Below are 26712 nucleotides of genomic sequence, written 5' to 3' on the forward strand. Positions count from 1 at the left end.
TGGAGATTCACTGTTGTGTATTTATATATGTATATAGAAAAGTTAAGTCAGATTCATTGCACAATCTTTCCTATTTCCTGTCCCCCCACCCATTCCTTTCATTATAACTCTTTTCTAATCAAACAACAAAGACCAGTGTCCTCTTGACTCACCAAGACTTTTTAACTCCATGAGATAAAAATAGCAGGAGTGTAATAATATTCATAAAGAAAGAAATCATTCAGTAGTTGATTCCATCTCCTCGCTGGTTTGCACAATCTTGAGTCTACTCCATCACTGCAGTACCACAAAACTCCAACTTCTCAGCAGCCTCTGATCTTCACAGAGCCTTGACATAGCCTAAATTGGACCTTTTTTTTTTTTTTTTTTTAATTTGGAGTTTCTTTTCTCTTTCGTTCCCACTGATAAGCAGATGTATACTCATATATGCTGAGAATGGACAGTTCTGATGCCTTCTTATCATTGCTAATTCTGCCCCAACCTTTTCAAAATATTTAGAAATAAGATTTTAAAAATCCAACCAAGTCCAGGAGGGTTCATTTTTACCTTCCAACATCAGTTAACCAGGCATTTACTGAGGCCTATGATGGGAAATACAAAGTTTGCTTTTTGTGCTTGTGGGGTTACAATCTAAGAGTCAGATGGACAGCTATGTGAATCTATAAAAATGTTCAATTACTGTGTGAAATAAATGAGTTGCTCTGCCTAGATTTATACAAAACTATCCCACTAAATTCCAGGGGGAAAAATGTTCCATATAAAAAATTTTTTTGTTAGAAAACTTCTAGAAAAAGCCACAGTAAATGGTAGTAGGTTTCAGGTCAGTCTGATGCAGACCAGTGCTACTGGAAGTGCTACTGTCCTGAGTCTTATTGCACTCAGCTTCAATAAGGTCAAAACCCATATAATTGGCTTATACTACAAAGAAGATTATATTTAAGATCCTTCTTGATGCTATTTTAAACTCTGAATTTACAGCAAAAGTTACCCATATAGTCAGTCCCTCTAATGATTGATGCTATCATTTATCACCAATTGTGTAGTAAATTTTTTGAAGAGATGAAAATAAGTCACAAAAAGAAAATTTTGCTTAAGGGCAATCCTTAGCCTATTCCATTGCATAAATATTGGGAGAGACCTGAATGTGCTGGGTTGCCTCCCCTGGGTACTTTACCCCCAACCTAGTGGCCAAGCAGTATCTTGACTTCTAGTAACATCAAAAGCCAAACCTGCCTTGCCACTTTCTTCACTGGGGAAATAACTTAAAATTTTATAGAAATGCTGATTGGACTCACTGGGTTGTCTTAAGACAACTCTCAGAAAGAAAACATTTACGAGGCAGAAACGTAATACCATGCAAACAATATGAAGAGCCAAGGAAAATAGAATTTCAGAATTTAGATGAGTACAGTCTGATTCAATAATTATAAAGTTTTTAGTCTAGTGCTAAGATAAAAATCAGTCATAAATCATACAAATAAATTCGGAAAAAGAAGCTTCATTTTATTTTGGCCAAATGATTCTTGGCCTATTGTATATTGTAGTAACAGAGCAGCCAGGTATTTAACTGCAGAATCTATAAAAGGCATGTAGCATGACTTAAATAGTAACCAGCACTAACATGTTTTATAAAAACTGTGAATAATTACTGGGAACAACAGATGTTCCAAAATTTTTAAAAAATGGAAAGTTACTTGTGTTTTACTATAGTGCTTTTCTGAAAAGTTGGTAACAGCTTGCATTTAGAGGTCCTTCCACAAAAGGTGGTTTTAATTTCATTCATAATGGACACCAGAATTGAATCCATTTCTGAGTATTTAGAAAATTACATAATTCACAAATAAATAGTTCTGTTATAGATATCTTTTCTCAGTATTGATGCTAGAATTATTGAACACTGCCAACTCACATTTCCCCATATATATACTTTTATACTTGGTTTGTTTGATAAGAAAATTTGTTTTCAGACTGTTAATTATTTTAAAAGCCATATTATATGCATATGTGTTTATGTATATATGTAGATATATATGCATATATCTACATATACATATATATAGTGTATGTATATACACATATGAATATATGGTGCATAAATTTATATGTACATATATTTACAGATACATTGATTTATTAGTATTTCCCATTTTCTTTCAGATTCTTGATTGATTCCTGCCTTTCCTTAAGCTAGGCTGATCAGTGACTCTGCTTTCATCAGGGGACATGCACCTCCAATACAAACCATCCTTTCCCTCCATCTGTGGTAGCGTCACCTCCATCCTCTCTGACCCTGCTGTGTGAAAGCCAGGAGCCATGGCTGAAGGTCCTTCACTGATCTCCCACACTGACTTTGATCTTCTCTGTGGTCTTAGGCTTTCCAGCGACAGGTCCATGAGAGCCTGACCCAGCTGGAGCTGATCAACAAGCAGTACCGTCGCCTGGCCAGGGAGAATCGCACAGATTCCGCAGGTAGCCTCAAACAGATGGTGCACGAAGGCAACCAGAGATGGGACAACCTGCAGAAGCGTGTCACCTCCATCCTGCGCAGACTCAAGGTTTCCCTTATGCCTCCTCTGAGACTAAGAGGCCCAGGGGATGGGGCTGGGCCCTCTGAGCACAACCCTGAACCAGGATCTCAGTGGTGGGGGAAGATTGGGATGGCAAGAGCGTAGTAGGGGCAGCGATCCAGTGAAGGTTCCCAGGGTTCTCTTTCCTTGTTGAGAAAGTGACTCTCCAGAAGGACATTGGAACCGGCTGTGCCACCTCAGCATGTTGGCATGGACTTTTTAATTGCTATATTCTTCCTTTCTCATCCAGCATTTCATTAGCCAGCGCGAGGAGTTTGAGACTGCGCGGGACAGCATTCTGGTCTGGCTAACAGAGATGGATCTACAACTCACTAATATCGAACATTTTTCTGAGTGTGATGTTCAAGCTAAAATAAAGCAGCTCAAGGTAATAGATACATTATTTTCAAAGTATCAATTTGAAGAAAGCACAAAAGAAAGAGTTTGTAGATTCTTTTGTGAGGTTATAACAAAGAACTCTAAAATATTAGTTCTTCTTGCTAGACATGGTGACGCATGACTGTAATCCCCACCATTCAGGAGGCTGAGGCAGGAGGATCATGAGTTCAAAGCCAGCCTCAGCAACGTCTAGGCTGCTAAGCAACTCAGTGAGATCTTGTCTCTAAATAAAATATAAAATATAGTTGAGGATGTGGCTCAGTGGTTAAGTGTTGAGTGCCCCAGAGTTTAATCCCTGGATACACACACACACACATACACACACATATACATATGCATATACATACATGTATGTTCAATCCCTGGTACCAAATACACACAATTTGTTCTGCTTGATTGCAAGAAAATTTAGAAAATATAAAATATATTCAAAATAAAGAGTACTAGCCAGAGACAACCACCATTAACATATATACTTTTAAATAGTAGCTTGATTGCCAGGTTTCAGAGGGCCTCTCTTGTTATTTTGTTTCTAGGACTTACAAATAGTTTAGCTGACTTCCATGTTCTAGAACAGTATGACTTTCTTATGTTAGGATTTTATTTCATATGTTCTTCATTCATACAGGACAAATTAATTTTAAATATATTTTGTATCTTTCACTGTGTAATGCAAACAGAGTGGCTGGTTAGAAACTTGAATAGGGGAGATGTAGATTCTGTATAAGGATTTCCTTAAAAGGCGATGTTCTTAACAAATTGAACAATTCTCCAGGAAGCTTATGAAATTTTCTTATTTATTCTTCTACTGAACTAAAATTTATCACTTTAAATTGTTGCCAGTGATTTAACTCTTTCCAACTATATAGATCAGGATTCCTTGCTTTTAGAATCTTTCCAACTTCATGCTTTAACACTCACATCCTGAAAAAAAAAGGATCCCCCTGAGGAGGATTCAGATAGCTTCACTGAGTCATGGTTGGCAAATGACTTACATCACGTGATACAAGTCAGAATGTGCAGATGGGCCATTGGTCAAGTTAATATCAGAGCTATTAACTTGATGATGGATGCAAATATTTTCCCCCTCTTTTCTACCCACACTGTCTGTGTTGGTAAATTTAAATATCAAAGGATCTTTTCTAATATTTCCATTTCTGCCTCCTAATCTGACTTGAAATCTTACGTTTAAATTTAGAGGGGTATAGCCTCTTGGCCTGTCATCATATACGGTAAATCTAACGTCCCCTACATAAAAAATGTTTTTCTAATGTAATGAGAAGTGTGTATTTATTGTTTTATATCAATGAGAGCAACAACAACAACAACAAAAAAAAAATCACATGGATTTGTGCTCCCTAGGCCTTCCAGCAGGAAATTTCACTAAACCACAACAAGATTGAGCAGATAATTGCCCAAGGGGAACAGCTGATAGAAAAGAGCGAGCCCCTCGATGCTGCAGTCATCGAAGAGGAACTGGACGAACTCCGTCGCTACTGCCAGGAGGTCTTTGGGCGCGTGGAAAGATACCACAAGAAGTTGATCCGCCTGCCTGTAGGTGACATTACCCTTTTCTTCCATGGCCATTAAATCTAAAGAGAACTGATTATGTGGGATATGGTAGAATAATGAGGACGAATTGATCCCAGGCTCTGGAACCAGACACCTGGGCTCAGTCCTAGCTTTGACACAGGCTGGCTCTGTAAACTTAGAGCAAGTTACTTACCTTTCTTGCTTCGGTTTCCTCAACTGTGAAACACATTTTCTCGCAGTAACTACCTTGTAAAAGGATTTATTTGATTGTTAGGTGAGTTAATATAAAGATTTGAAAAAAGTTCTGAGTGCATATCTTCTATGCAAGACCAAGAAGCTTCTAGAAGAAACAGGGAGATGAAGTGAGCCATGTCAATAGTGGCTCAGCTGATGAGGTTGTGTTTAGGTGAATTTGTTCTTCTGCTTTCCTACTTGCAACCATAAACACATCTCATCTGCAGAGGCGGTGTTATTAGGATGTTGGGAATCTTCTCTGAGGTCATGTATTTTGTTTTTTTCTGCCACATAAGGCCAAAAGGGAAGCTAAGGTTTTATTGGTGATTTCCTTCTGTTACCAATATATGGCATTATGTACCCATTGTATAGCAGGTACAGTGCTAGGTTCCCTTTGTTTAATCATCTTATTTGATTTTCTCTCATAATTGAAACTGACTTTAATATTATTCTCATGTTGCTGGCAATAAAATGGAGGCTTGTATAGACTGATTTATAAGGCCTTTTCTAAGTGACCAGAAGGGTCTTATCTACTTGCTATGGGGAAGTTTGTTCTTGCTGCCTGGTAGCCGTGTGGCCCTCTGGGCTCCAGTGCCGAGGTTTGCTGCGAGGTGGAGCCTGAGAGGTGAGGGCAGTAACAGAGTTGGCTTCACTTCCCTTCTAGCTGCCAGACGATGAGCATGACCTCTCTGACCGGGAGCTCGATGACTCTGCTGCTCTCTCGGACCTGCGCTGGCAGGACCCCTCTGCGGACGCACTCTCCCCGCAGCCTTCCTCCAACCCCTCCCTCTCCCTTCCCCAGCCCCTCCGGAGCGAGCGGTCGGGAAGGGACACCCCGGCCAGCGTGGACTCCATCCCCCTGGAGTGGGATCATGACTATGACCTCAGTCGTGACCTGGAGTCTGCAGTGTCCAGGACTCTGCCCTCTGAGGATGAAGAGGGTCAGGAAGACAAGGAATTCTACCTCAGGGGAGCTGTTGGCTTATCAGGTAGGAAAGCCATCCTGTGTGCCAGCTGGAGGGGAATAAAAGAGAGTTGATACTATGCTGAAAACAGGCAGCTTCAGCTTCTGTGAGCCATCTGAGGCTGGGGGGCGATGTCCCTGTGGTGGCTTAGGAAGGGCAGTCATGGGCAACTGGCCTGGAGTTCAGAGGAGAGGCTTCAGGGAAGAGACTTGTAAGCTGAGACCAGAAGGATGAGTAGCGGTCAGTAAGGTGGACATGGCAATGTCCAGAGGAGAAGAGAGGAGCTCTGCCCCTTGCCCTGGGACATCTGAAGTTTTTCCAGAATAGCAAGATTGTAGGTTAGGTGACATGGAGTCGACAAAGTGACCCTGGAAAGACAAAGTCATAAAGTGGTCTGTTCACCATGTAAGGAGTTTGGTTCTTACCCTGGAGGCAGTAGGGATCCCCAGCAGGGTCTAACGAGAGAGGTCATCAGATGCATAGTTTCATATTGGATCAACTAGATTCTATAGGAGGAAAGCATATTGGGCAGAAGAGAGTCCAGATGGAAATGTTTTATAATCCAGAGCAGAGACAGTATGGTGGTCTGAACTAAGGAAGAAGCATTGGGTCTAGGAAGAGTAAAGGAGGTGAGAAACCAGGAGGAGAAGACTCCTCCATCCTCCAGATGGAGACAGTTTTCTGACTGGGGCTTGATGTAAACATTGTGGGTGATCCTACCCTTTGAGTATCACAAAAGGGAGAAAATGTTGTGGAACAACTGGGCAAGGGAGGCACAGCAGTGAGATGGGATGTGCTGTGTGGGTGGTGTGTGGCCTGATTTAGAGATGTTTGAAGAATCCCTGATGCAGTGATCCAGGAGTCGATGCTTGGGTCTGAAGTTCAGGACCCAGAAAGTCAGATGAGCTAGTTATCCACTTGCAAATGGCAATTGTCCCTGGAATACAGGGAATCACACAAGAAATGTGTCTAGAGGAAAACAAGAAGGACAAAACTCAAGGAGGAAATAGAGTGAAGAGGGGGGTAGATAGAGAAGGAGGTTCATGGTATGGAAGATGAGGAAAACAGAATAAATCATTGGAGGTTGATTTACAGCACATGAAAGTGCATCTCATAATCCCCTAAAAAGCTTATTGCTGATGGTTCACATCTGAATTCCCAATGCATGTGACTTTGTTCTAAGAACAAAAATGATTTCTCACATTTCCATTTTCTTGACACCAGAGCCCCTTAGCTAGGCATATGTCATCAGAATCAGCACCATCTAAAATGTTGCCACCTACATGACTGTTGAGCACTGAAATGTGACTGTGCAAATTGAGATGGGTTGTGAATGGAAAATGCACTTACTTACACACCAATTTCTAAAGCTTACTACAAAGAAAGGTTGTAAAATATCATCAATATTTATTTTGATTACATCATAATTTGTATATGTTGACTCAGTAAAATATAGCATTAAAGTCAATTTCATCTGCTTACTACGCTCTACCATGGCTATTAAACCTCTATAATTACATATGTGGTTTACATAGAGAAAATAAAGGTCAGCTCTGTTCTAGAATCTGGGTTGAAATTCCTGTTCTGCCTCTAGAAAACCTGTTTAAACTTTGATATGTAACTTCATTAAACTGGATGTCAGTTTTCTTATCTACAAAATGGAAATAATACTACCAGTCAAGCCATAGGGTTTCTGGGAGGAAAAATGAGTGCTTAAAACAGTGCCCAGCTCAAAAAACACCGTCCTTCAACATGAGTTCTTAGTAGGATTCATTTCTGGAAGTGTCTGGTGAATGTGCACACTCTCCTCTGTGCACACCGGAGCCATCTGTCTGGAATAACTAACCTCCTCTTTTTCCCCAGGAAAGTTATTTTCCTGCCACAGGGAATCACGTTTCCAGCCCGTAGCTGTCAACTTAGACTGTGCTCTTTTTGCAGATATAGTGATCCCTGAAAGCCCTGAGGCCTATGTAAAACTCACAGAAAATGCAATCAGAGATACCTCTGGTAGGCATGAAAAGCCAGAGCAAGCCTCCTTTCTCCTGCTGTAACCAGACACCTCTCTTAGCACAGCTTCTCCATCTCTCACAGCTTCGGGGGGCTCAAGCATGCTAAGGCACAACCTCCCTCAATCCCCACTGCGCTAGAAAAAAGCAGCCAGTTGACCAACACCGAGAATACAATTTTAGTAATCAAGTGCAATGAAATAACTTCTCGGCTTGTCAAATGATAATCAGTCTCATTAAGTGCAGACCTCGGATGCCCATTAACAGCAGGAAACATGAGAGGGAAAGCCAGTCCTCAGCACTGAGCCCTGGCACTCCACTTGATGGTGGCAGCGCCAGCTTCTGGGGGTTGTGACCTACCTCTAGCTGGGTGAGTGACCCAGCACACCCTCCATGCAACCTGCTCATCTCAGAGGTCCCATATAAGACAAGGGTGAAATAAGACTTTAGCTCTAAAAATCCATCATTTTCATCTAAGGAGTCTTGTAAAATAATATGAAATGAAAAATGTATTCCACAATCTCTTGAGCCTTTGATTTCTTAAAGGATAAAATCTCTTCTTGAAACAAGAAGAATTAAAGAAAAAAATGGAACTGGTTTTGCTCAGTATTGCATTAGACAAATGGTAGTTCAGTATCAGTAACTGGGGACAGTTGGGATAACAGTGACATGATCATGGAGTTACTAGTTTGCACATCAGTTTCTAAAGACAAGCAAAAGGACAGGAAGTGAGGTGACATTGCTGAATGGGTTATTTTCTCAGCAATTGTCAGTGAGAGACCTCTCCCAGGTGTACTTAGAGGGCTTCTTTTGCAAAAATAAATAAATTTAATAGCGCTTACTAATATTTTTTCTGCTTTCACCCTGTGCCAGATCCATTCTGATAATCAGTGTTATTGTTCAGTTTGAAAGACTGTAACACACACACACACACACACACACACAAATTCATTAGTGCAAACACAGGCAAATGCATACACACATAGTATGTCACAACTCTAAGAGAAAAATCAGCCAACACCTAGGCAATAAGTAAGACCTTGCCTAGATGAATGTGCTTAAATCTTAACTTTCTCTTCATTTTGTTCAGGTTTTAGATCAAAGTTAATCACTGTCCAGCATAGTGGCACACACCTTTAATCCCAGTGGCCAAGGAGGCTGAGACAGAAGGATCACAAGTTCAAAGCCAGCCTCAGTAATGGTGAGGCACTAAGCAACTCAGGGAGACCCTGTTTCTAAATAAAATACAAAATACAGCTGGGGATATGGCTCAGTGGTCAAGTACCCCTGAGTTCGATACTCCCCCTCAAAAAAAGCAAATCACTGCTAGTTTGATGTCTCCATGTCTATTCTGAGCTAGTCTTTTCCTGGTTAACTTGAATTTGTTCCTTAAATGCAATGTCCCAACAACCTGGGCCTTCAGTGGCACTGTGGTCTCCTGTGATACAGAAAGGCAGGATAGAGAGTGCAATACCCTCTACTTAGTAAATGACCACAGAAAAAGTCAGGGAAGTTACTGCCTCCTGCTTCCGGAGGAGTGCCAGGCACCATTTCAGACTTTCAGAAAGGCCTTCCACTATCTACAGCATTCAGATGACAGGGGATCAGCTGGGAGAGGAAATGGACACTCAAGGTTATTCAGAATCAACTGCAGAACCCTTTTCAATGTCCAGGCTGCTGGCACTCGAGGGAAGCACATTCATTGGTTTAGCCCCTTAAACATCTAACCCACCAGCACTGTAATACTAAATTTGCTTTATAATTACTCCCAGACACACCCCTTCTATGCTGCCATAGCTGAAATAACTTCTGAAACTTCTCCTTGAATGTTAAACTTGAACTCAGTCTAACAGCATGGCCACTGAGCATTCTTATGGTTGGCACTGCAGGAGATCGCAGCGCCTTGGAGTCACAGATCCGACAATTGGACAAAGCCCTGGATGACAGCCGCTTCCAGATGCAGCAAACTGAAAATATTCTTCGCAGCAAAACTCCCACGGGGCCAGAGCTGGACTCCAGCTACAAAGGCTATGTGAGTAACTTGACCATCCTGCTCCTGACCTGCACCCGGATCACAATTCAGTGACATAGAACAGTCTGTGTGCCCTGTGAGGGCTCTGAGTGTCCTTGAACTCCTGAAGGTGGATTTGCAGAACAAAGCCCTGCTATTTAAAGTTTGAGTAGAACCTGGTACTTTAATAACCAGCCTGTTCCTTACACTGAGCACTTAGGAAGATCCTTTAGTTGAATGCAACAAAAGGCTTTGGCTCCCAAATGTCATTAGGCATTTATCCAATTCAACTAATAATTTCTGAATCAAGGTTATCCTTGAAAGAAGATTTTAGCTAATAGATTACTAACATGGAATTTTTTAAAGTTCTTTTCCTGGGCTTTTGATTCACTGAATGACCTTGGGAGTCTTTTTTAAATCTTTGTTTTTCTATTGTTGTTCTTTTTTTTTTTTTGATTCCTACGGATAGAACTCAGAGCCTTGTGCATGCTAGGCAAGGGCTCTACCAGTGAGCTGTACCCCCAGCCCATCCTCTGTTCTTTGTGTGCTCATTTTGGAGAAAGGAATTGCAATTGTTATAACTCAAAAGAGGAATTTTGGGAAAAGACATCAAGGGATTATGTTTATCACCAATTTTATTTGTGCAGCAATTAGCTATGTATTTTATCTCTCATAATTTTCTTCATCCTGCTTCAGTTATTCATCAAGTAATTCTTCTCAGAGAAGGACCTGTTTCCTCCACATACTTAAGCAAGATAATTTTAGGGTAAATCTCTTTCCTGCTTCAGATCTTCTTTCACATTTAAAAGACTGCTTAGTAAAAAGAAAGAAAAAGTAGTTTCCCTAGTATACTTATAATTCACACGTACTACTTTTTTAAACCAGGGAAGAAAATTGTTCTAGCAATAAATGTTGATATTAATTGTCCTTATAATTACTTCTATATAGTAAAACCTGCCTTTAAATGTATAATTTTTTAATCATTATGCTGACATCACTGAAATTGTACTTATCCTCGATCAAAAGTAATCAAAGTAGCTTAACAGCACTGTTATCTGTTTTAAGGGCTCTAAGAGATAGTGTTACGATCTGTACAGCAAGAATGCCTTGAGGTGATTTATCCTTTTAATATTAGAATATTGTAGATGATATTAAAATGGATTTGGCAGCTTTTCCTTTGATTTTAGAATTTAGTCCCTCGATACCTATTAAATATTGCTTAAACTTCCTTGTAAAACACTGACTTTAATATTGCTTTATACTTTTAAGTATTTTAATTATTTAATGCAGAAATGTTCTCATGAGATTTGTGGTAATATCAGTGCTTCCACATTTCAGTTTGACAAGGAAAAACAGAGAGCAACTTGCCAAAAATTATATATTGCCTTGCCAACTGAGGCTCTTGGTTTTAAGTCCCAGATTGATTTAATCTGTTCTGATTTAGGAGTTTAAAAAGAAATCCGAGGGCTTCTCTTGCCAATCATGCATGCACAGCAAATCTTTAAGGCATAGCTTTCTTGTGTCATGCCATATCTATCGCTTGTTGAGATAGCACGGTTTTAAACTATGCCTACTTTTTTAGTAAAGTGGCACAGAAAAGTATGATACAGCCACTGCCCTCCCCTGGAAGTCAAAAGGTGCCTCCCCTGGAAGCTCTTGTCCTTGTGAGAGCTTTGGTGATAGGGGGCTGTTTCTTATGTCTAAACAGATGAAACTGCTGGGAGAATGTAGTGGCAGCATAGATTCAGTGAGGAGATTGGAGCACAAGCTGAAGGAGGAAGAAGACAGCTTTCCTGGCTTTGTCAACCTGAATAGCACCGAGACCCAGACAGCTGGTGAGTGCACTGTGCTCATTCAAGACATTACGAAAAAGAAGATCCTGAAGCACTTTGTCACACCCAAGTTCTACTGGGCTGCTCAGCCTCCTTCTATTCTGTCCTGAGAACTCTCCAGGGTCTCCTGTTCTCCCATGACAGAGACAGGAGGTGAAGGTCATGGTGGTGGTTTTCCCATTCTGTCTATTTGAATGAACTGTCTCTGATGTAGCTAGTCAACTTTTTAAAAGTATGCTCTCAGAGTCTATTATAAGAAGGAACCAAGAACAGAAGGATCTCCGGTATGGAAGTTCCTCAAAAAACTAGGAATGGAACCACCATATGACCCATATCACCACTCCTTCTTATTTATCCTAAAGAATTAAAGTAAGTATACTATAGTGATACATGCATACCCATGTTTGTAGCAGCACAATTCACAATAGCCAAACTATAAAAACAGTCTAAGTGTCTGTCAGTGCATGAATGGGTAAAAAAAAAAAGTTATATATATATATATATATATATATATATATATATATATATATATATATATATATATATATATATATTAATTCAGTCATAAAAAGAACAAAATTATGTCATTTGTAGGAAAATGGATAGAACTTGAGAGCATTTTGTTAAGCAAAATAAGCCAGACTCAAAAGTCAAGGATCATACGTTTTTCTCTTATATCTGTAAGCTACAGGAAAAAATAGGGAAGAGAGTCTTATGAAAACAAAAAAGGAAACCAGGAGGGTGTTGGAGCAGGGGAAAGAAGAGGATTGAGATAGGGGAAGTATTGGAGAAGAAATTGACCAAATCACATTGTTATATTGTATGCATGTATGAATGTGTAGCAGTGAATTCCACTATTACATATAATTATAATGTGTTACAGTTTTACTAGTATAAAAAAGAATGGAATGATCTCTTCATGCATATGGCTGCTCATTTCTTCATAAAGCTCATCACAGTGTAGCTAATTTTTCTTTTACTTCATTATCATTATAAAAACAAATGGGGAGAACACAGCCATTGGACCCATTTAGCTGTCATTTACAAATGACAACAGAAATGTCCAGCAGAATCACTTTTCTTTCTGTTGCTCCTTAAAGTTAGACACCACCATATGATTAAAGCATTCCCTAAATGTCATAGGTGGAGAAACCCCCTCACTGTTCTGTGCATGTTTGCCAGGTGTCATTGACCGATGGGAGCTGTTACAGGCCCAGGCATTGAGCAAGGAGTTGAGAATGAAGCAGAACCTCCAGAAATGGCAGCAGTTCAACTCGGACCTGAACAACATCTGGGCCTGGCTGGGGGAGACAGAGGAAGAACTGGAGCATCTCCAACGCTTGGAGCTCAGCACCGACATCCAGACCATCGAGCTCCAAATCAAAAAGCTCAAGGTAGCTACCTCTCCCTCTCCCTCAGCAGCCAAACAGAAAGCCACCACACACCAATACCTGTTCAGAAACTGCTAGCTCTGATGGTTGTATCCCCTGGAGCAGCAGAAGAAACTATCTAACCAAAATTAACAAGAATGCTGCTCTTGGCCCCATCTGTCCCAAATTGATGTGTTTCATAAAGGCAGTTTGGAAGAGCAGAAAGAAGGACCATATTATAATGAATTGGTACTTTAAGAAATAGCTCAAGTTTTATGAAAGATCCAGGCACCTCTGAGACCTATTTAACCTCTTTATACGGGCAACATAAGTATACTCAGAGTCATGCATATCTCTATCCATAGCTGGAAAGAAACCTTTTCCAAGATTGTATTTGTGTGAATTTGTAAGAGACCTGATGAGACCATTTGAAATTCTCAAAGTGGCAAAATTTCCCAAATTGATTATGGTTGTTATGGCAAAAACAGTTTTACTATAATCAGAAAAACAAAACAAAACTTTGGAGTAATTGTGATTAAACACCTACTTTGGATTTGGGACTGGGAGGATGTGGTGTGCAGATAGCTTACCTTAACTCCAATTCCTTATCTGAAAACTCCTTAGTCCAAGCTATTGAGCTATGTTCATGTGGAAACTTGTAAGCATCCCCTGGACGGGGGTTTTGTTTGATGAACATTCAGATGTGCTACTCCTCAGAATGTTTCTGCCCGGAATCTTCAAGCCCAGAATTAAGGGTGCTGCGTTTGTGTTCCTGTGGTTTTAGCATATGCTATTTACTTGGGGCTGTTATCTCTGTTGCTTGATTTTGAGTGGTTGTATTATTTTGTTTTAAATTTTCAGACAGATAAATGAGTCTTCCCCAAAGATTTCCCACAGTTGCATCCTATAGAGAGGTCTCTGCACCAACCCTATGAATTTCAGGACAGAGCACAGGAGGGAAGATGCAGTTTAGAGTATCTGCATACTGAACTGCGTTTTTCATTAGAGTCCCTAAGTTACTCTAGCTAAACAGTATTTTAGTGTAATCAAATTCCTTTGAAAATTGATAAAGAAAGTACTGGCCAGAATCTGAGACCTCAGGAGATCAGGGCAGGAAAATAAGACCTTGGAAGTTAGCCTGTATGATAAGCAGAAGGAGTAGCCTCTGTAGCCCTTCCTCTTCCCTCCTGTTTTCTGTAAATAAATCTATGGAACAATTAAGTACTTTCCAATTTATAGACCAGGATGTTAAGAACCCCTTGAAAAGTGAAAAATGAAGTCAAGTTAGGGACATAATAAAACTAGTAAGAAATTATAATAAAATACAGCCTAGGTAGTTGTGATTTCCACAATTGCTCCCCACCCGCCATAAGCTTGATCTGTGGATGTTTAAATAACACCCAGACACTCCACAATTAATATGTGCTCAAGTTCTTAGAACTGAGTTCTAGATTGTTTAGAAATGCATAAAGTCAAAAATCGGTCATGTTTTTTTTTTTTTTTTTTGGGGGGGGGGTGACATCAAACTAAACTATTTAGCTCATAAAATACCTAATTTATTCTCTTTATCATCACAAGAATATGGCCTGTGATGTGGTGATGTTCTCAGCCAGTGAGCCCCTGTGCCTACAGTTTCTGGGCTCTGAAACCCACTATCAAAAACTCACCACTTCATTCTTATGCACACAAGTTGAGCACCATTAGTCTAGTGACCTAGGATTAAGAAATCAATCATTTTATGCAAAAGATTTTTTTTTTTTTTAAAAAAGCAGGTGTCCAGCTGCCCAAAAGTGTTGGAGCCAGGTTTCTGTTTTGTTTTTTTGTGGCTGAACTACTGTGCAAGAAATCAAGTTCAACAGCTTCCTTAGTTCATTGCATGTAGCTATCATTTCTTCCTTCAAAGCTCCATTTTGCTTTATTTATCATTTTCATTCATTGATTTTGCATTCCTATTCCTCAGAGCCTTGGCAACCATTCTGAAATATTTACTAGTCATTCTTTGTTCATATGCACTCTTGAAAAATGTGGGATTTTGTGTGCATTCAGGTATCAGTGCTCATCCAGGTTTGGATTTCTCATGCATCTGGTTTTCTAAAGATCTATCCGTGTTGTCAAGTGTCCTGTAATTGATTTCTTGTGATTACAGTATCATTCTCAGTGGCTCTCATCATCTATTCCTTAATGGTCCTGTTAAAGGCCGGTTTTAATAAATGGATCTTTTTATAGGAGTAAAACATGTTCCAGAGTTTTAAACTACATTTTAAAATGTTTTTATATTATGGTTCTTGTTTGATTGCTCGCCTTTCTCTTTTAGGAGCTTCAGAGAGCCGTGGACCACCGCAAAGCCATCATCCTCTCCATCAATCTCTGCAGTTCTGAGTTCACCCAGGCTGACAGTAAGGAGAGCCGGGACCTGCAGGACCGGTTGTCCCAGATGAACGGGCGCTGGGACCGGGTGTGCTCTCTGCTGGAGGACTGGCGGGGACTGCTGCAGGACGCACTGATGCAGTGCCAGGTGGGTGGGGCTTGGCATTTGGAGACTTGAAGCCATAGGTTCATATCTCAGTTACCTTAGAGGTGCAGTTGCTCCCCCAGATCAGTGTTTGAGTGAGATAACTGCGCCTCCAAACTTTTCAAGTTATTGGAGAATCTGTACTCTTGAATGAGGTATAAGGACTCAGATCTCATTTTCTTCCCATCTCTCAAGTTCTGCCATTCCTTCTTTGACTCATTCATTTATTTCATTCATTCATTCAACACATACTTCTGAGCACACAGCTATTTCTTCAAGATCAAAGGAAGATATTGCAATATCTATTTATCCATTCTTGCCACAGTTACTTGCTGTTTCCACTGTGAGCCAGATAGGTCACTGAGCAGCTATGATACAGTGTAGCCTCTGCTTTTGTTAGGAAGACAAGACAAGAGTAACTGAGGAAAGCCACTTTGGGAGGAAAGTCAGAGGCTTTCTAAAGTCCCTTGAACCAACCTTGGAAGGATGTTGCTAAGAAGGAGATGCAATGGATGAGAAGTCCCAGAAGCAGAAAAGGGCATGGCATCTTTTAGGACATGAAAGAAGCCAGTTTGACCAAAATATTGTGAGGGAGTCCGAAAATGAGCAAAAGGGCTGGGGGAAGTGGTCAAGAGCCAGATCCCACATAGCATTGCAGGTCCTGGCCAGGAGCTTGGGTCATATTCTGAGCACAATGAGATGATGAAGGAGGTGAAGCCTCTTTGAAAGCAGGTACCCAAGCTGTTGTTGCACACCGCCTCCACTCCTAGTGCAGCTTCTGGCACATAGGAGACCTTCACTGACTGCAGGCTGAATCACTGAGCAAGTGGGTGAGTGAAGGGGAGATGGGATTGGGCCTAGGCCTTCAAACATGGGAAGATTTTCTGAAAAGAGATAAGAGGAGAATTGTTTTCTTCCAAACTATTAGCATGACTCTTCCTGTGGGAAATTAAGTATTTTGATACCAATTTACTTTATATCTAAATTTTCCCCCAAGTAATAATTGAGATGCTTTTGGTAAGAAGATGAACTCAAGATTAGATCATCAACACCAGGGCCTCTCTCAGAAAAGAGTCATGTAACTGATGTTAAAATCAATGTGCATTTGCCAATGGTAGCCATTGGAAAGAATGGAAATATATTCTGGGAAATAGGTTATCCAGGGTTTGTATATTTTGGTAGGATTTCCATGAAATGAGCCATGGTTTGCTTCTGATGCTGGAGAATATCGACAGGAGGAAAAATGAAATTGTCCCTATCGATGCCAGCCTTGATGCAGAGATACTTCAGGACCAACATAAACAGCTTATGGTAAGAACTCTCGTGGCCTCTGCTTGGTTTTTTACCTTTTGCATTATAATCTCTCATACCCCAACTGAAGTCCCCAATTTAACTCCTATGGTTTTCAGTTTTTGTGAAACAAATATGCACAGAAGATGACATCGGCCAACTTCAGCCATTGCTCATTTGTATTACTCTTACCTTTCATTAATTAGTTGTGTTAATCTCAACTATCTTGGGTTTATTATGGCAGCTTTTTGATGAATTATGTTTATTTTTAATTTAAGCTTTATATGTTGTATCGATGCCCCAAAAGTTTATTTGGTGGCTTATTGTAAAAGAACATAAAACAATTAAAATAGAAAGATACAGGCCTTGTTAAGAGAAACCGATGAAACATGAACCTTGGCACCAAGATTTCTGAAAGCAAAACTAAAGAGAAACACAGTTCGTTCACTCTCTGTCATTATCTGACAAACAAAATATACCAGTTCTTAAGGATCAAGATATTTTTCTAGCACTAAACTCAAGCAGAAATTGACTTAAAGAATCATGTTTCCTTTTATTGGCTAAACAATTCATTGATAAGTGCAACAAAAGAATTACCTTCCACAGTTAATTTCTCTCTTGAATGAGAAATTTATGCCATGCTAGGCTGGGTAGGTTCTTATAATGATCTTGGAACAATATAAAGGATGCTGTATTTCGCAACTTTGATAGATGATTAGAAAGCATATTTGAGTTCCATTAGGAGAAAAATACCTTGCATGTTGTGACTTTCTGTATTTTTTAAATGTTATATCTTAACTTTTAAGAGTTACCAAACTTAGCACGCTTGCCTGGCGTGCGTGCGGCCCGGGTTCGATCCTCAGCACCACATACAAACAAAGATGTTGTGTCCGCCGAAAACTAAAAAAAAATAAATAAATATTTAAAAAAAAAAAAAGAGTTACCAAACTGCAGAATTGGCAGTTTTTAATTTAGTACCATAAGGATCTTAGAAAACAAGAGCTATGTTTTTATTCAACTTTGATCTCTGGCATTAAGCTGTATCTTTTTAAAAATCATGACCAGATATCAGAGTATGCCTGGACATATCTGAATTTTGTTATATCTAGATGTTTTGTTTTTCTGTTGAAAAGACTAAGTTTCATTTTCATGGTACTTTACATTGTAAGTATTTTCATATGCATCACCTAATTTAAACCTTATAAAAACACTTACTGGGACCAGGCAGCCAATGAGGAACTCAGATCGGAGAGGTTCAGAGGCCTTGGGGAGCATTTTTGGCAGAGCCAGAATTAGAACACCAGTCCCCAATTCCCAGGCCAGGAGCTGCAGCATTGTTTTGGGTGCGAGCCCATCATTCTGATGCTCAGATATAATTGCTCACTTTGGGAACTTACTCCAGCTATTACAAATTCTTAGAAAAATATTTCCTATTCCATACATTAGCAAATAAGGCGTGAGCTGTTGGAGTCCCAGCTCAGAGTGGCCTCACTGCAAGACATGTCTGGCCAACTCCTGGTGAATGCTGAAGGTACAGACTGTTTAGAAGCCAAAGAAAAAGTCCATGTTATTGGGAACCGGCTCAAACTTCTCTTGAAGGAGGTCAGTCGGCATATCAAAGATCTGGAGAAGTTATTGGACATGTCGAGCAGTCAGCAGGTAAGCCTAGCCAGACCTCTGTTTACAGTAAGGCCAAGGTCATCCTCTCCACCTGTGGTAGAAAAGCTTTAAATGCAGCACTTACCAGAATGGATGTCCACCTCCGGCACTATTGATCCAAGTCCTGCCTCCAAATAAAAAAGCAGACTCATAGCTTTTCATGACAGTATGCTACTATTGATTCTCCTCAATCTAAACCATGTCTTGTACTTGTTTGCTACCAACCCTATTACCACCACTGCTGTAGCATTTTATTCTCCCTTGTTTAGTTAAGAATTCACACATTTTCAGATACACAGCCCTGGTAGAGCAAACAATTATTGCCCACGAGTTTTGTATTCAACACTTGAAAGGCATGAATTCTTATGTATATGGTAATTAATTCATAGAACATGGTCTTTTGCTCATTTATCTTTCCTATTTTTTTTCAAGTCACGGTGCCATGGTAATATTCTTGTTTTAAGAAATATACTTGTAGGCCCACCAATGCTTGGAGAGATGGCAAACATTCAATCATGAAACCCTGTCATCCACACAAATGTGTTGTCCTTCTATAAGCATGAAAAAGAGCCATCCACTCTAAATAGCAGCTGTGCCAGAAAGAATAGGCTTTCTCTGATTCCATAAGGTAGACTCCTGGATGACTCTCATTTGTTTCTGACTTCAAGGCCTGGCCTGAGTGAGCCTCAGGCAGACATCTCTCCCAAGCCAGTATCAGCTCATTCACATCCATGACACTAAGAAATAGTAAAGCTGCAATAACAACACTGAAGCTGCAATTTCCAGAAGGGCCAAGCTTGCAGTCAGAAAGCCCCAGTGCACTGGAAGGGTTAGGTCCCATTCTTGCAATTGTCTGATTCCATTTTTCACAAGGAATGGTCTGAATTTATGGAGGAGATGAAGCGACGTAGGGCTGGGGTGGGAAATACATTGTGTATACAGAGCCACCATGGCTGTGGTTTGTGGCCTTGTTCAAAGAACTTTCCCCCTTATAGGACTTGTCCTCCTGGTCTTCTGCTGATGAGCTGGACACCTCGGGATCTGTGAGTCCTGCATCAGGAAGAAGCACCCCGAACAGACAGAAATCGGTAAATTTTCACTGTTCATTTTCAGGTCACCCGTGGGGGGAGGGACACTGGGGTATGAGAGTATTTGTGCCTATCACAGGGTCCACAGGCTCAAAGCAGGAGTCCCCAGGCAGGAGAGGGCTGTCACCAGCATAGAGCTGCTCTTAGCCCTGCCGCGTGCCCTTCCAGCATGTGCTAAGGAATGGAAAACAGCAGTTCTGTTTTTCAAAAAGAAACAGGACTCAACGTGTGGTTGGTATGCAGGAAAAAAAAAAAAAAAAGTATATGTATGCCTATTTTTGCTTTTGCTCAAGTGGCCATTTCCAGAATGGTGCTCCTGTGTCCCTTCAGCGACTCCTTCCTTCAAACCACCACTGCTGTGTCCACCTAACCAAGATGGGCTGCCACGTACAAAGTGCCTGAGCCAGAGGTGGGCACGGTGAACATCCTGTGCATCCACTAAAGGGTGGTTCTGTTGTTCCTCAAGTTGAGGGGCTTCTGAGTGGTGGTCCTGAAGTTGCTTCGTGACTGTTCTGCCCTAAAGTGGCAACAACTCGAGCAGACCCACCCTCAAGGCCTGGTGGGGGCCGCTTCACCAGAGCACAGTGAGGACAAAAAGACAAATTTGGCCCCTGCTACCCTCTATACCTTGATTTCTCTGTGTAAATAGAAGCTTGTTTTTTCTTTTGTTATTTTTTTTAGTCTGGCTTTATGATTTTATTCATCCATTTTTTTTTCAGTTTTTAGAAGTAATGACTTTATTTGTACTTTTTTTTGTTATAGACACTTATGTTCTATGCTGACAAATGTATTATTCGTTTTAGGATTGTTTTTTACTACATTCACTAGTTTCCTGTAGATCCTAGTTTAAGAATGTAAAGGAATACTGGCTTTTCCATTGAAATTTTAGCTTTGATGTAACTTGTTGGGCTCCATCACTATAAACAACAATGTCCTGAGATAGTCCAAAATTTTAATATGGTTGGAGTGCTCCAAAAGGTGAAAAAAAAATATGTAAAGTGTCTTTGACGTACATAGTAGGCTATGTCTAATTTTATAGTAAATATGCGGAGACACTGGAGTGGCACACTCATTTGTGCTTCTTCCATGAAAAGTGAGGGAAATTATGCCCACAGTGGTGTGGACGCCACAACTTCTGTTTCTTTAAGGATGAATAATGTAGATGTGAATTCGTTTTATTTCTTCGACACAAGAAAAGCCAGTTTCCTTGATCCGTGGGTACTGATCATTTCATTTGGTTCGTTGTTCCTTTGCTGCACTTTTAGTTTGATTTTCATCAGTAGCTTGTCTTTATTTGCCTGGACTGAACATTCTTCTTTCTTTACCCCTGTTCATTGCAAACAGCCACGAGGCAAATGTAGTCTCTCACAGCCTGGACCCTCTGTCAGCAGTCCAAATAGCAGGTACCTTGTTCTCCTGGTTTCCACACTGTTCTAGAACTCCAAGAGGATGATGAAAATGGTCCATGATGTAGGGAGGCCTGTGTGTGGTCTGCCTCACTCATTTCTGCCCACACTCTTTCCTAGTAAATTGGAAGATGCATTTCTAAAAGTAAAACACAAATCTGGACCCTATCCAAATTTTGGCTACACATAGTCCATCTGGTCCTTCCCAACAAAGTGTACTCTGAGTGTCCACAAGGACTCAGTACAGCTGTGGCACAGCCACCTTTTGATTCATGGCAGACTTTCATCATCCTCTTTCTTTCTAGATTTTACAATAAGACAGGTAATCAATCAGTAAATTATTTTACCATTTACAGAACCCACAAATCTGCATAAAATATACTAACATCCCCAGCTTTTTATTTTATCTTCCTGTTTTATCCAGATTGTGGGTTTTGGCTTCTCAAAATGACAAGTCCTAATTTGGTGTTCTTCACTTAAAATTTATAAGCACCTTCTCCCTCTCTTCTGGCTTGCCCTAAAATGCCAGCACACTCAGCCATGCACCTTCCTCACACTTGGCAGACTCTTTCCTCTGGACCCAGGAGCAGTGCTCTCTAGAGCCGCTCTCAGCTGGTCTCCCTGCTCCACGCCTTGTCTGAGATCCCCGTTCCACAGTTAGCAGTGCTTTGCCTTCTCTGTTGTTGGTGTGATGTCTGTGCTCCTTCGCCTTTCCACTAATCAGCTCATGTTTCCCCAGAAAACTTTTTTTTAATGAAAAAATTGTCCTTGAAGCTGGATTTTTCTTTTTTTTTTCTTTCTTTCTTTATTTTTTATTCTAATCCCAAGCAGTTTATTGGAAAAGTATTTGTCCCCCTGGAAACTTGATCTCCACTGAGCAGGAATCTAAATTCCTGGAAGGAGGGTGGGGATGAGGAAAGATAGAACTGTAAACCAAGTAAGAGTTTTAGTTTTCCAGCTGTGGCCTGAAGGACTGGCTATTTCATTTGGTCCATCAAAGTCTCGCAGAAAGGATTTTGATATTTTGATATGCTTTCCGGTTTTAAGTCTCCTTTTACCATTTTTTTTTTTCCTTTTCCTTTTTGTTTGAAGATGATTTAGTGGAATCTTTTTTTCCTATCTCCATAACAAAATAATAGCAATGAAATTTGGAGAAACTCCTAGGTACTTTGAAGGTGATCATGGACATCTGAGGGGGCTCTGATATTTACTTCGGCCCCTAGAGCAAAAGACAGTCGTGTACTATGGACAGATTATTGTGTTATATAATCTCTCTTCTCCCCACACATTGCTAATGTGCCATGAGCAGAGATGAAGAATATCCTCATAGCATTCCTTTGAGGAAACCAGAGAACAATTCTTTGGTCAAACCAAATGGTTGAGCTGAGAAAGTGAAAACCTCTTACCCTCTTGTTCAACACCGGTAGAAATCACCTTACGGTTTCCAAATATCACATCTGTGGGCTCCCTCGGTTATTTTGGACAGTCCACAGATCTTTTGAAACATCAAAGCCCTAATGTCTCTTAGGGTAGCAGGAGCTTCCACACACCTCCTAACAGGACTTTACAGCTGGGACAGCCACCTTCTCTCTGCCACGTCCACAAGACGCCTTCAGCTCTGCTCTGCCCTGCACTGTTGATTAACATCTTTCTAAGCATTCAGCACAATGTCCACTTGGCTACTCGGGAGAGGGTGGAATACCAGAATGGTGTCCTTCATCAGACACCTTGGCAGACAGGTTATGGTTGAATGTTCCCAGGCTTCTCAACTCCTTGGTATTTTAGCTTGGATTCACCCAAACCTGAGAGTGAACCAGAGAGGCTCCAGGGGAGAGTGGACTTCACTCACAATCCATGCTATCCATGCTACCACGGTGTCCCTTTACCTTGCAACTGGAGATACCTTGCATTTGATCTTGCACTGGCCCAGCACATTTGAAAGGTTAACGCTGAAGCACAGGAGTTTAGAATGTTGCCCTCAGTTCAACAAGAACATTTTAGATACACATTTTTTTCTGAGAAGGAAAAGGGGCTCTGTTGAAAAAGCCCAGGTGTTCATTTGAAGAGAGTGGTTACTTAAATAATATACTAGCCTGTTACATATTTTATTTTGATTTGATGGTGACAATTCTGTGTCCTCATTTAATATTCTAAGCCTGCATAGGGACTGAGGCCAGTAGTTACTGAACACTTACTACATTTAGGTCCTAGGCCTACATAATTAATATAATATAGTTTCTTTCATTAAGAAACTTGTTGCACCAATAATAAGAGGCTTTCAGATAATTCCTAAAATTATAAGAAATTGAAAAAAATCTGTGCACACACTCATAATAACTCATAATTTTCATGATTTTTATTTGAGGGTAAACATACCTTAGAAATGTACTTCAAAGCAATGTTTGTGATGGTCCATCTGGTACAATTTTCATACATCAGACTTAAAATTTTCTAACCCAATCACCACTTCAAACCTCTACAGTAGATGAGTTGAAGTTGACATGTGGAAAGATTTCACTCCACTTTTCAGCAGGACAAAAAAAATAATTGCTCTGCAGTCCAGGCACAGTGAATGATGACTTCATCCAAAAGCTCAGAATTATAAAATGCAGAATTGCCGTGGACACAGTCTTTGGCACCTTCTGCACAGAAAAATTAAGATGAAATGAGAGTGGCAAATGCTGGCTTAAACACTGAAAGGGAAAAGAGGCCTCATTTAAAAATCCATCCAAGGTGGTCAAATATATTTAAGCAAGCCAGTGGGTGTTTTTGCATGTACACTAAAGTCTTGCTCAAAGTGCTGTTCCGTATCTCGTGGAATTTGTTTTCAAATCTTTTCTGTTGCACTTTTCCTGGGTATCTCTTTATTCCAAGCTTTCAAAGAGCTCAGCATAAAGCAGTTTGCCCTGAAGGCAGGGTGCCCACCCATACTCCAAGGACAGCTGTAGGGGATAGGCTCCAAGAGGTATGTCTTTTGCTGTTTTGATTCAGCCCTTCCCAGTCTTTCTGGGGAACAAGTGAGGCAGTTGGAGAAATTTGTCACACCTTTGAAATTAATATTAGTCAATCAGGAACGCTTCCTGAAAGCAGAGGCTGAATCCAGCCAACCCCCAGGGGCATGAGTCAACATACCCTTGGTATAATTATATAGATAATAATGACAAGTTCCTGACATCTATTTAGTATTTAATATGTTCTAGGTGCCATGCCAAGTGTTGTGTATATATTACCTCATCTAGCCTGCACAAGAACCCTATGGCACGTGAACCCAGGCAGGAACTCAGGTCTCTCCCGGGTTAACCCTGACATGTTAACAATACCACTCTACTGAAAGACTGTCAGTGGGTAAGGGGACTCACAGAACAGGTCCCCAGGCTGCCTGATGTAGTATAGGAACAGCCAGAATATTTAATTTGAAACAAAATGAGACTGGAGTCCTAAATTGATTCTGGGAACTTGTCTTCTGAGCCATATTTTTATACGTAAATAAACACTGCAGTTTCAAAGACTTATAAGGGGCAGGCAACAAGATCATGGATAGCCTATTTAGGGACAGTAACAAAACAACAACACCTGGGCAGTTATTTACTCAGAAATTTGAAGGAGTGAGAACAATGAGAAACAAATAAATATTTGCAGTAGAGGAGGAGACCATGTTTTCCTGGACAGAATTATCTAAAATACCTGCATTGACCACCTTCCTTGAATACATTCACATGTTTAAGTTTTCCTATCTAAACACCACCTGCATTTGCTTGCATGGACGTGGTAAGATCAGTGGAGAATGACCAGTGATTAGTCAGCAAGTCCCCAAGACTCTCAAAACTTGGGTGACCTTAGGTCCATAGATAAATATTAAAAATACCCTTTCACTTTGGGATCATTAATCTACTGCTAAGATCTCTAGAACAGAGTCATCCTCAAGGAGAAGCAAATTTGAGCATGTTGAAACTGGTAGTTACCCCAAGTGGAGTGGGCACTTTTCTTGGTGGATGGACTAGATGTTTTTAAGAGCATTCAACTGTGGGAGCAGTCACTGGGTACTGTCTGTTCTCTTTGACCTTTTCTCAGCCCATTTCTGCTCCCTATGTTGACATTCTTAAACATTAGAAGTCATGCACCAATTACATTTTAATAAAAAATGCTCTGATGCTGTTAAATGTGCCATGTCCTCCAAAAGCCTCCTTAACATGTGAGTCCATATTCCCAAAATAGTGATCTTTCTAGTTTTTCTCAGGAGAGAATTAGCCAATGAACAGCCTTTGATTTGATCTTGATCTTTGACCTCATTGCTCAGGAGAGCTAATGATTAATAAAGAGGGGTGCTCCAGCTCTGTGGGTTGCATTATCAACTCTATACACACCTGTCCATCACTAAAGTCTTAAATTGTCTCCTATTGAAAATGAATCAGTTAGATATTTGGAAATGAGATAGGATGGGGCCATTCTGTTCTAACTCACCCAGTTACAAGTGGTGACTGGTGTTTGCCAAGTCATATTTTCACATCAACGGAAGGATATGCCGAAGAAAAACACAATCCAGAGTTTGTGGGTAGCTTATTCCATCTTTCTCACCATGTTTTGAAACAAACCATTGAAGCATAAACTGTCAGACTGAAATTATTTTAGGGTACTAGGGCATCGCGTTTCTTTGCAAACAAGCAAACTGAAGGCTAGAGAGAGAATTTACTTGCCCGTGATTATACACCTGCCTGGAAAAACAATGTCCTTGTGTCCACACAGGGATTTGGTGATAGGTGTGATATTCTTAGGCTTTCTGACTAGAGGCATTTTAGACACAAAGAAACCACTTTAAAATACCTTCAGATGCAAAGATTTCTTCTTTGCTTCTGCATGTGAGATACGTGGGTCATAAATTTGACCTTCATGTCTATAATTCATAACCCCCAACCAAAAAATCATGGCCTCATCAAGCGTGTGGTGGGCAGGGATTTGGAAACTCTGAGTTCCTGCTGGAGCTCTTCCTTTAATCTTGATACTTGGGACAAGTCGTGTAGCTCTCGACAGAGTCCATGTTCTGGTAGTTCACATCCCAGGCTTCAAATCTTGATTCTGCCACTTGCTGGCTAGGTAAACTTGGGCCAACTGCTTCATTTTCCGAGCCACTTTTTTCATCACCTATGAACTGAAGCTAATAAGCCTCAGAGGTCTGTTGTGAGATTAAATGAGAGAATCCAAGATAAATGCTTCCTTAAGAGTGTTGCCTAGCAATCTGGAGTATGAATGTTAACTATCCTTAGCTACTTATCTCCCAAATTAGGAGATGGATTAGATACTGTCTAAAGAGGCTTGATCTCAAGATGAGTATTTTATAATTAGATAGCTTGACATGCTTCTGTTTTCCCTTTCATCAGTAAGGTATATGACATTTTTTTTTTTTAATGCTCTACTGTATTTCCACAAAACATACATTTTTTTTTTCTTTTTTTCTGCTCTTCAGCTCACTAGGAACAGCTCACTGGTCTTACCATAGGATAGTTAAGCAATTCAACCACTAGATGGTGATTGAACTCTTGTAGCCTCTCAGTTGGGAGACTGTTAACACTGACAAATTAGAAGTCATAAGTCACATAAGACATGGAACTGAGAAGTTGGAAGACCATCAAGTCTAATTTGAAGAGGTTGATGACAAGGTTGGCACTTAGAGGTGAATTCTAAGCAGGTTGTTCAAGGTTATGCCACCATTAGACATGAGCTTCAGAAAAAACAAAAGTCCTCATATAGACCAGTCATTTTTTTTCTCTCTCTCTCCATTACACTCCAAGAAGCATGCTTGGAAGTGTGCAGAACAGAGCTGCTTGGGGCTTCTGCAGAACTAA

The 26712-nt window shown here is 40.4% G+C and overlaps 1 protein-coding gene across 12 annotated transcripts in view; it reads left to right on the forward strand.

Moving 5' to 3' along the window:
• Syne1 (spectrin repeat containing nuclear envelope protein 1) overlaps positions 1 to 26712 on the forward strand; it is a 436344-nt gene that overhangs the window by 406828 nt on the left and 2804 nt on the right. For 9 of the 12 annotated variants that reach the window (XM_071612898.1, XM_071612900.1, XM_071612906.1 and 6 more), the window contains 13 exons: positions 2373 to 2555; positions 2818 to 2955; positions 4329 to 4520; positions 5398 to 5722; positions 7637 to 7705; positions 9594 to 9736; positions 11424 to 11550; positions 12730 to 12941; positions 15232 to 15432; positions 16612 to 16740; positions 18166 to 18378; positions 19374 to 19466; positions 20811 to 20869. In XM_071612898.1, coding sequence (XP_071468999.1) covers positions 2373 to 2555; positions 2818 to 2955; positions 4329 to 4520; positions 5398 to 5722; positions 7637 to 7705; positions 9594 to 9736; positions 11424 to 11550; positions 12730 to 12941; positions 15232 to 15432; positions 16612 to 16740; positions 18166 to 18378; positions 19374 to 19466; positions 20811 to 20869 — 2084 coding nt within the window. The remainder of the gene's footprint in view (positions 1 to 2372; positions 2556 to 2817; positions 2956 to 4328; positions 4521 to 5397; positions 5723 to 7636; positions 7706 to 9593; positions 9737 to 11423; positions 11551 to 12729; positions 12942 to 15231; positions 15433 to 16611; positions 16741 to 18165; positions 18379 to 19373; positions 19467 to 20810; positions 20870 to 26712) is intronic. The other 3 variants (XM_071612903.1, XM_071612904.1, XM_071612905.1) reach the window with 2 other exon arrangements.

This window comes from Marmota flaviventris, chromosome 6 (assembly GCF_047511675.1).
Source record: "Marmota flaviventris isolate mMarFla1 chromosome 6, mMarFla1.hap1, whole genome shotgun sequence".
In the NCBI taxonomy this organism is placed as follows: domain Eukaryota; kingdom Metazoa; phylum Chordata; class Mammalia; order Rodentia; family Sciuridae; genus Marmota; species Marmota flaviventris.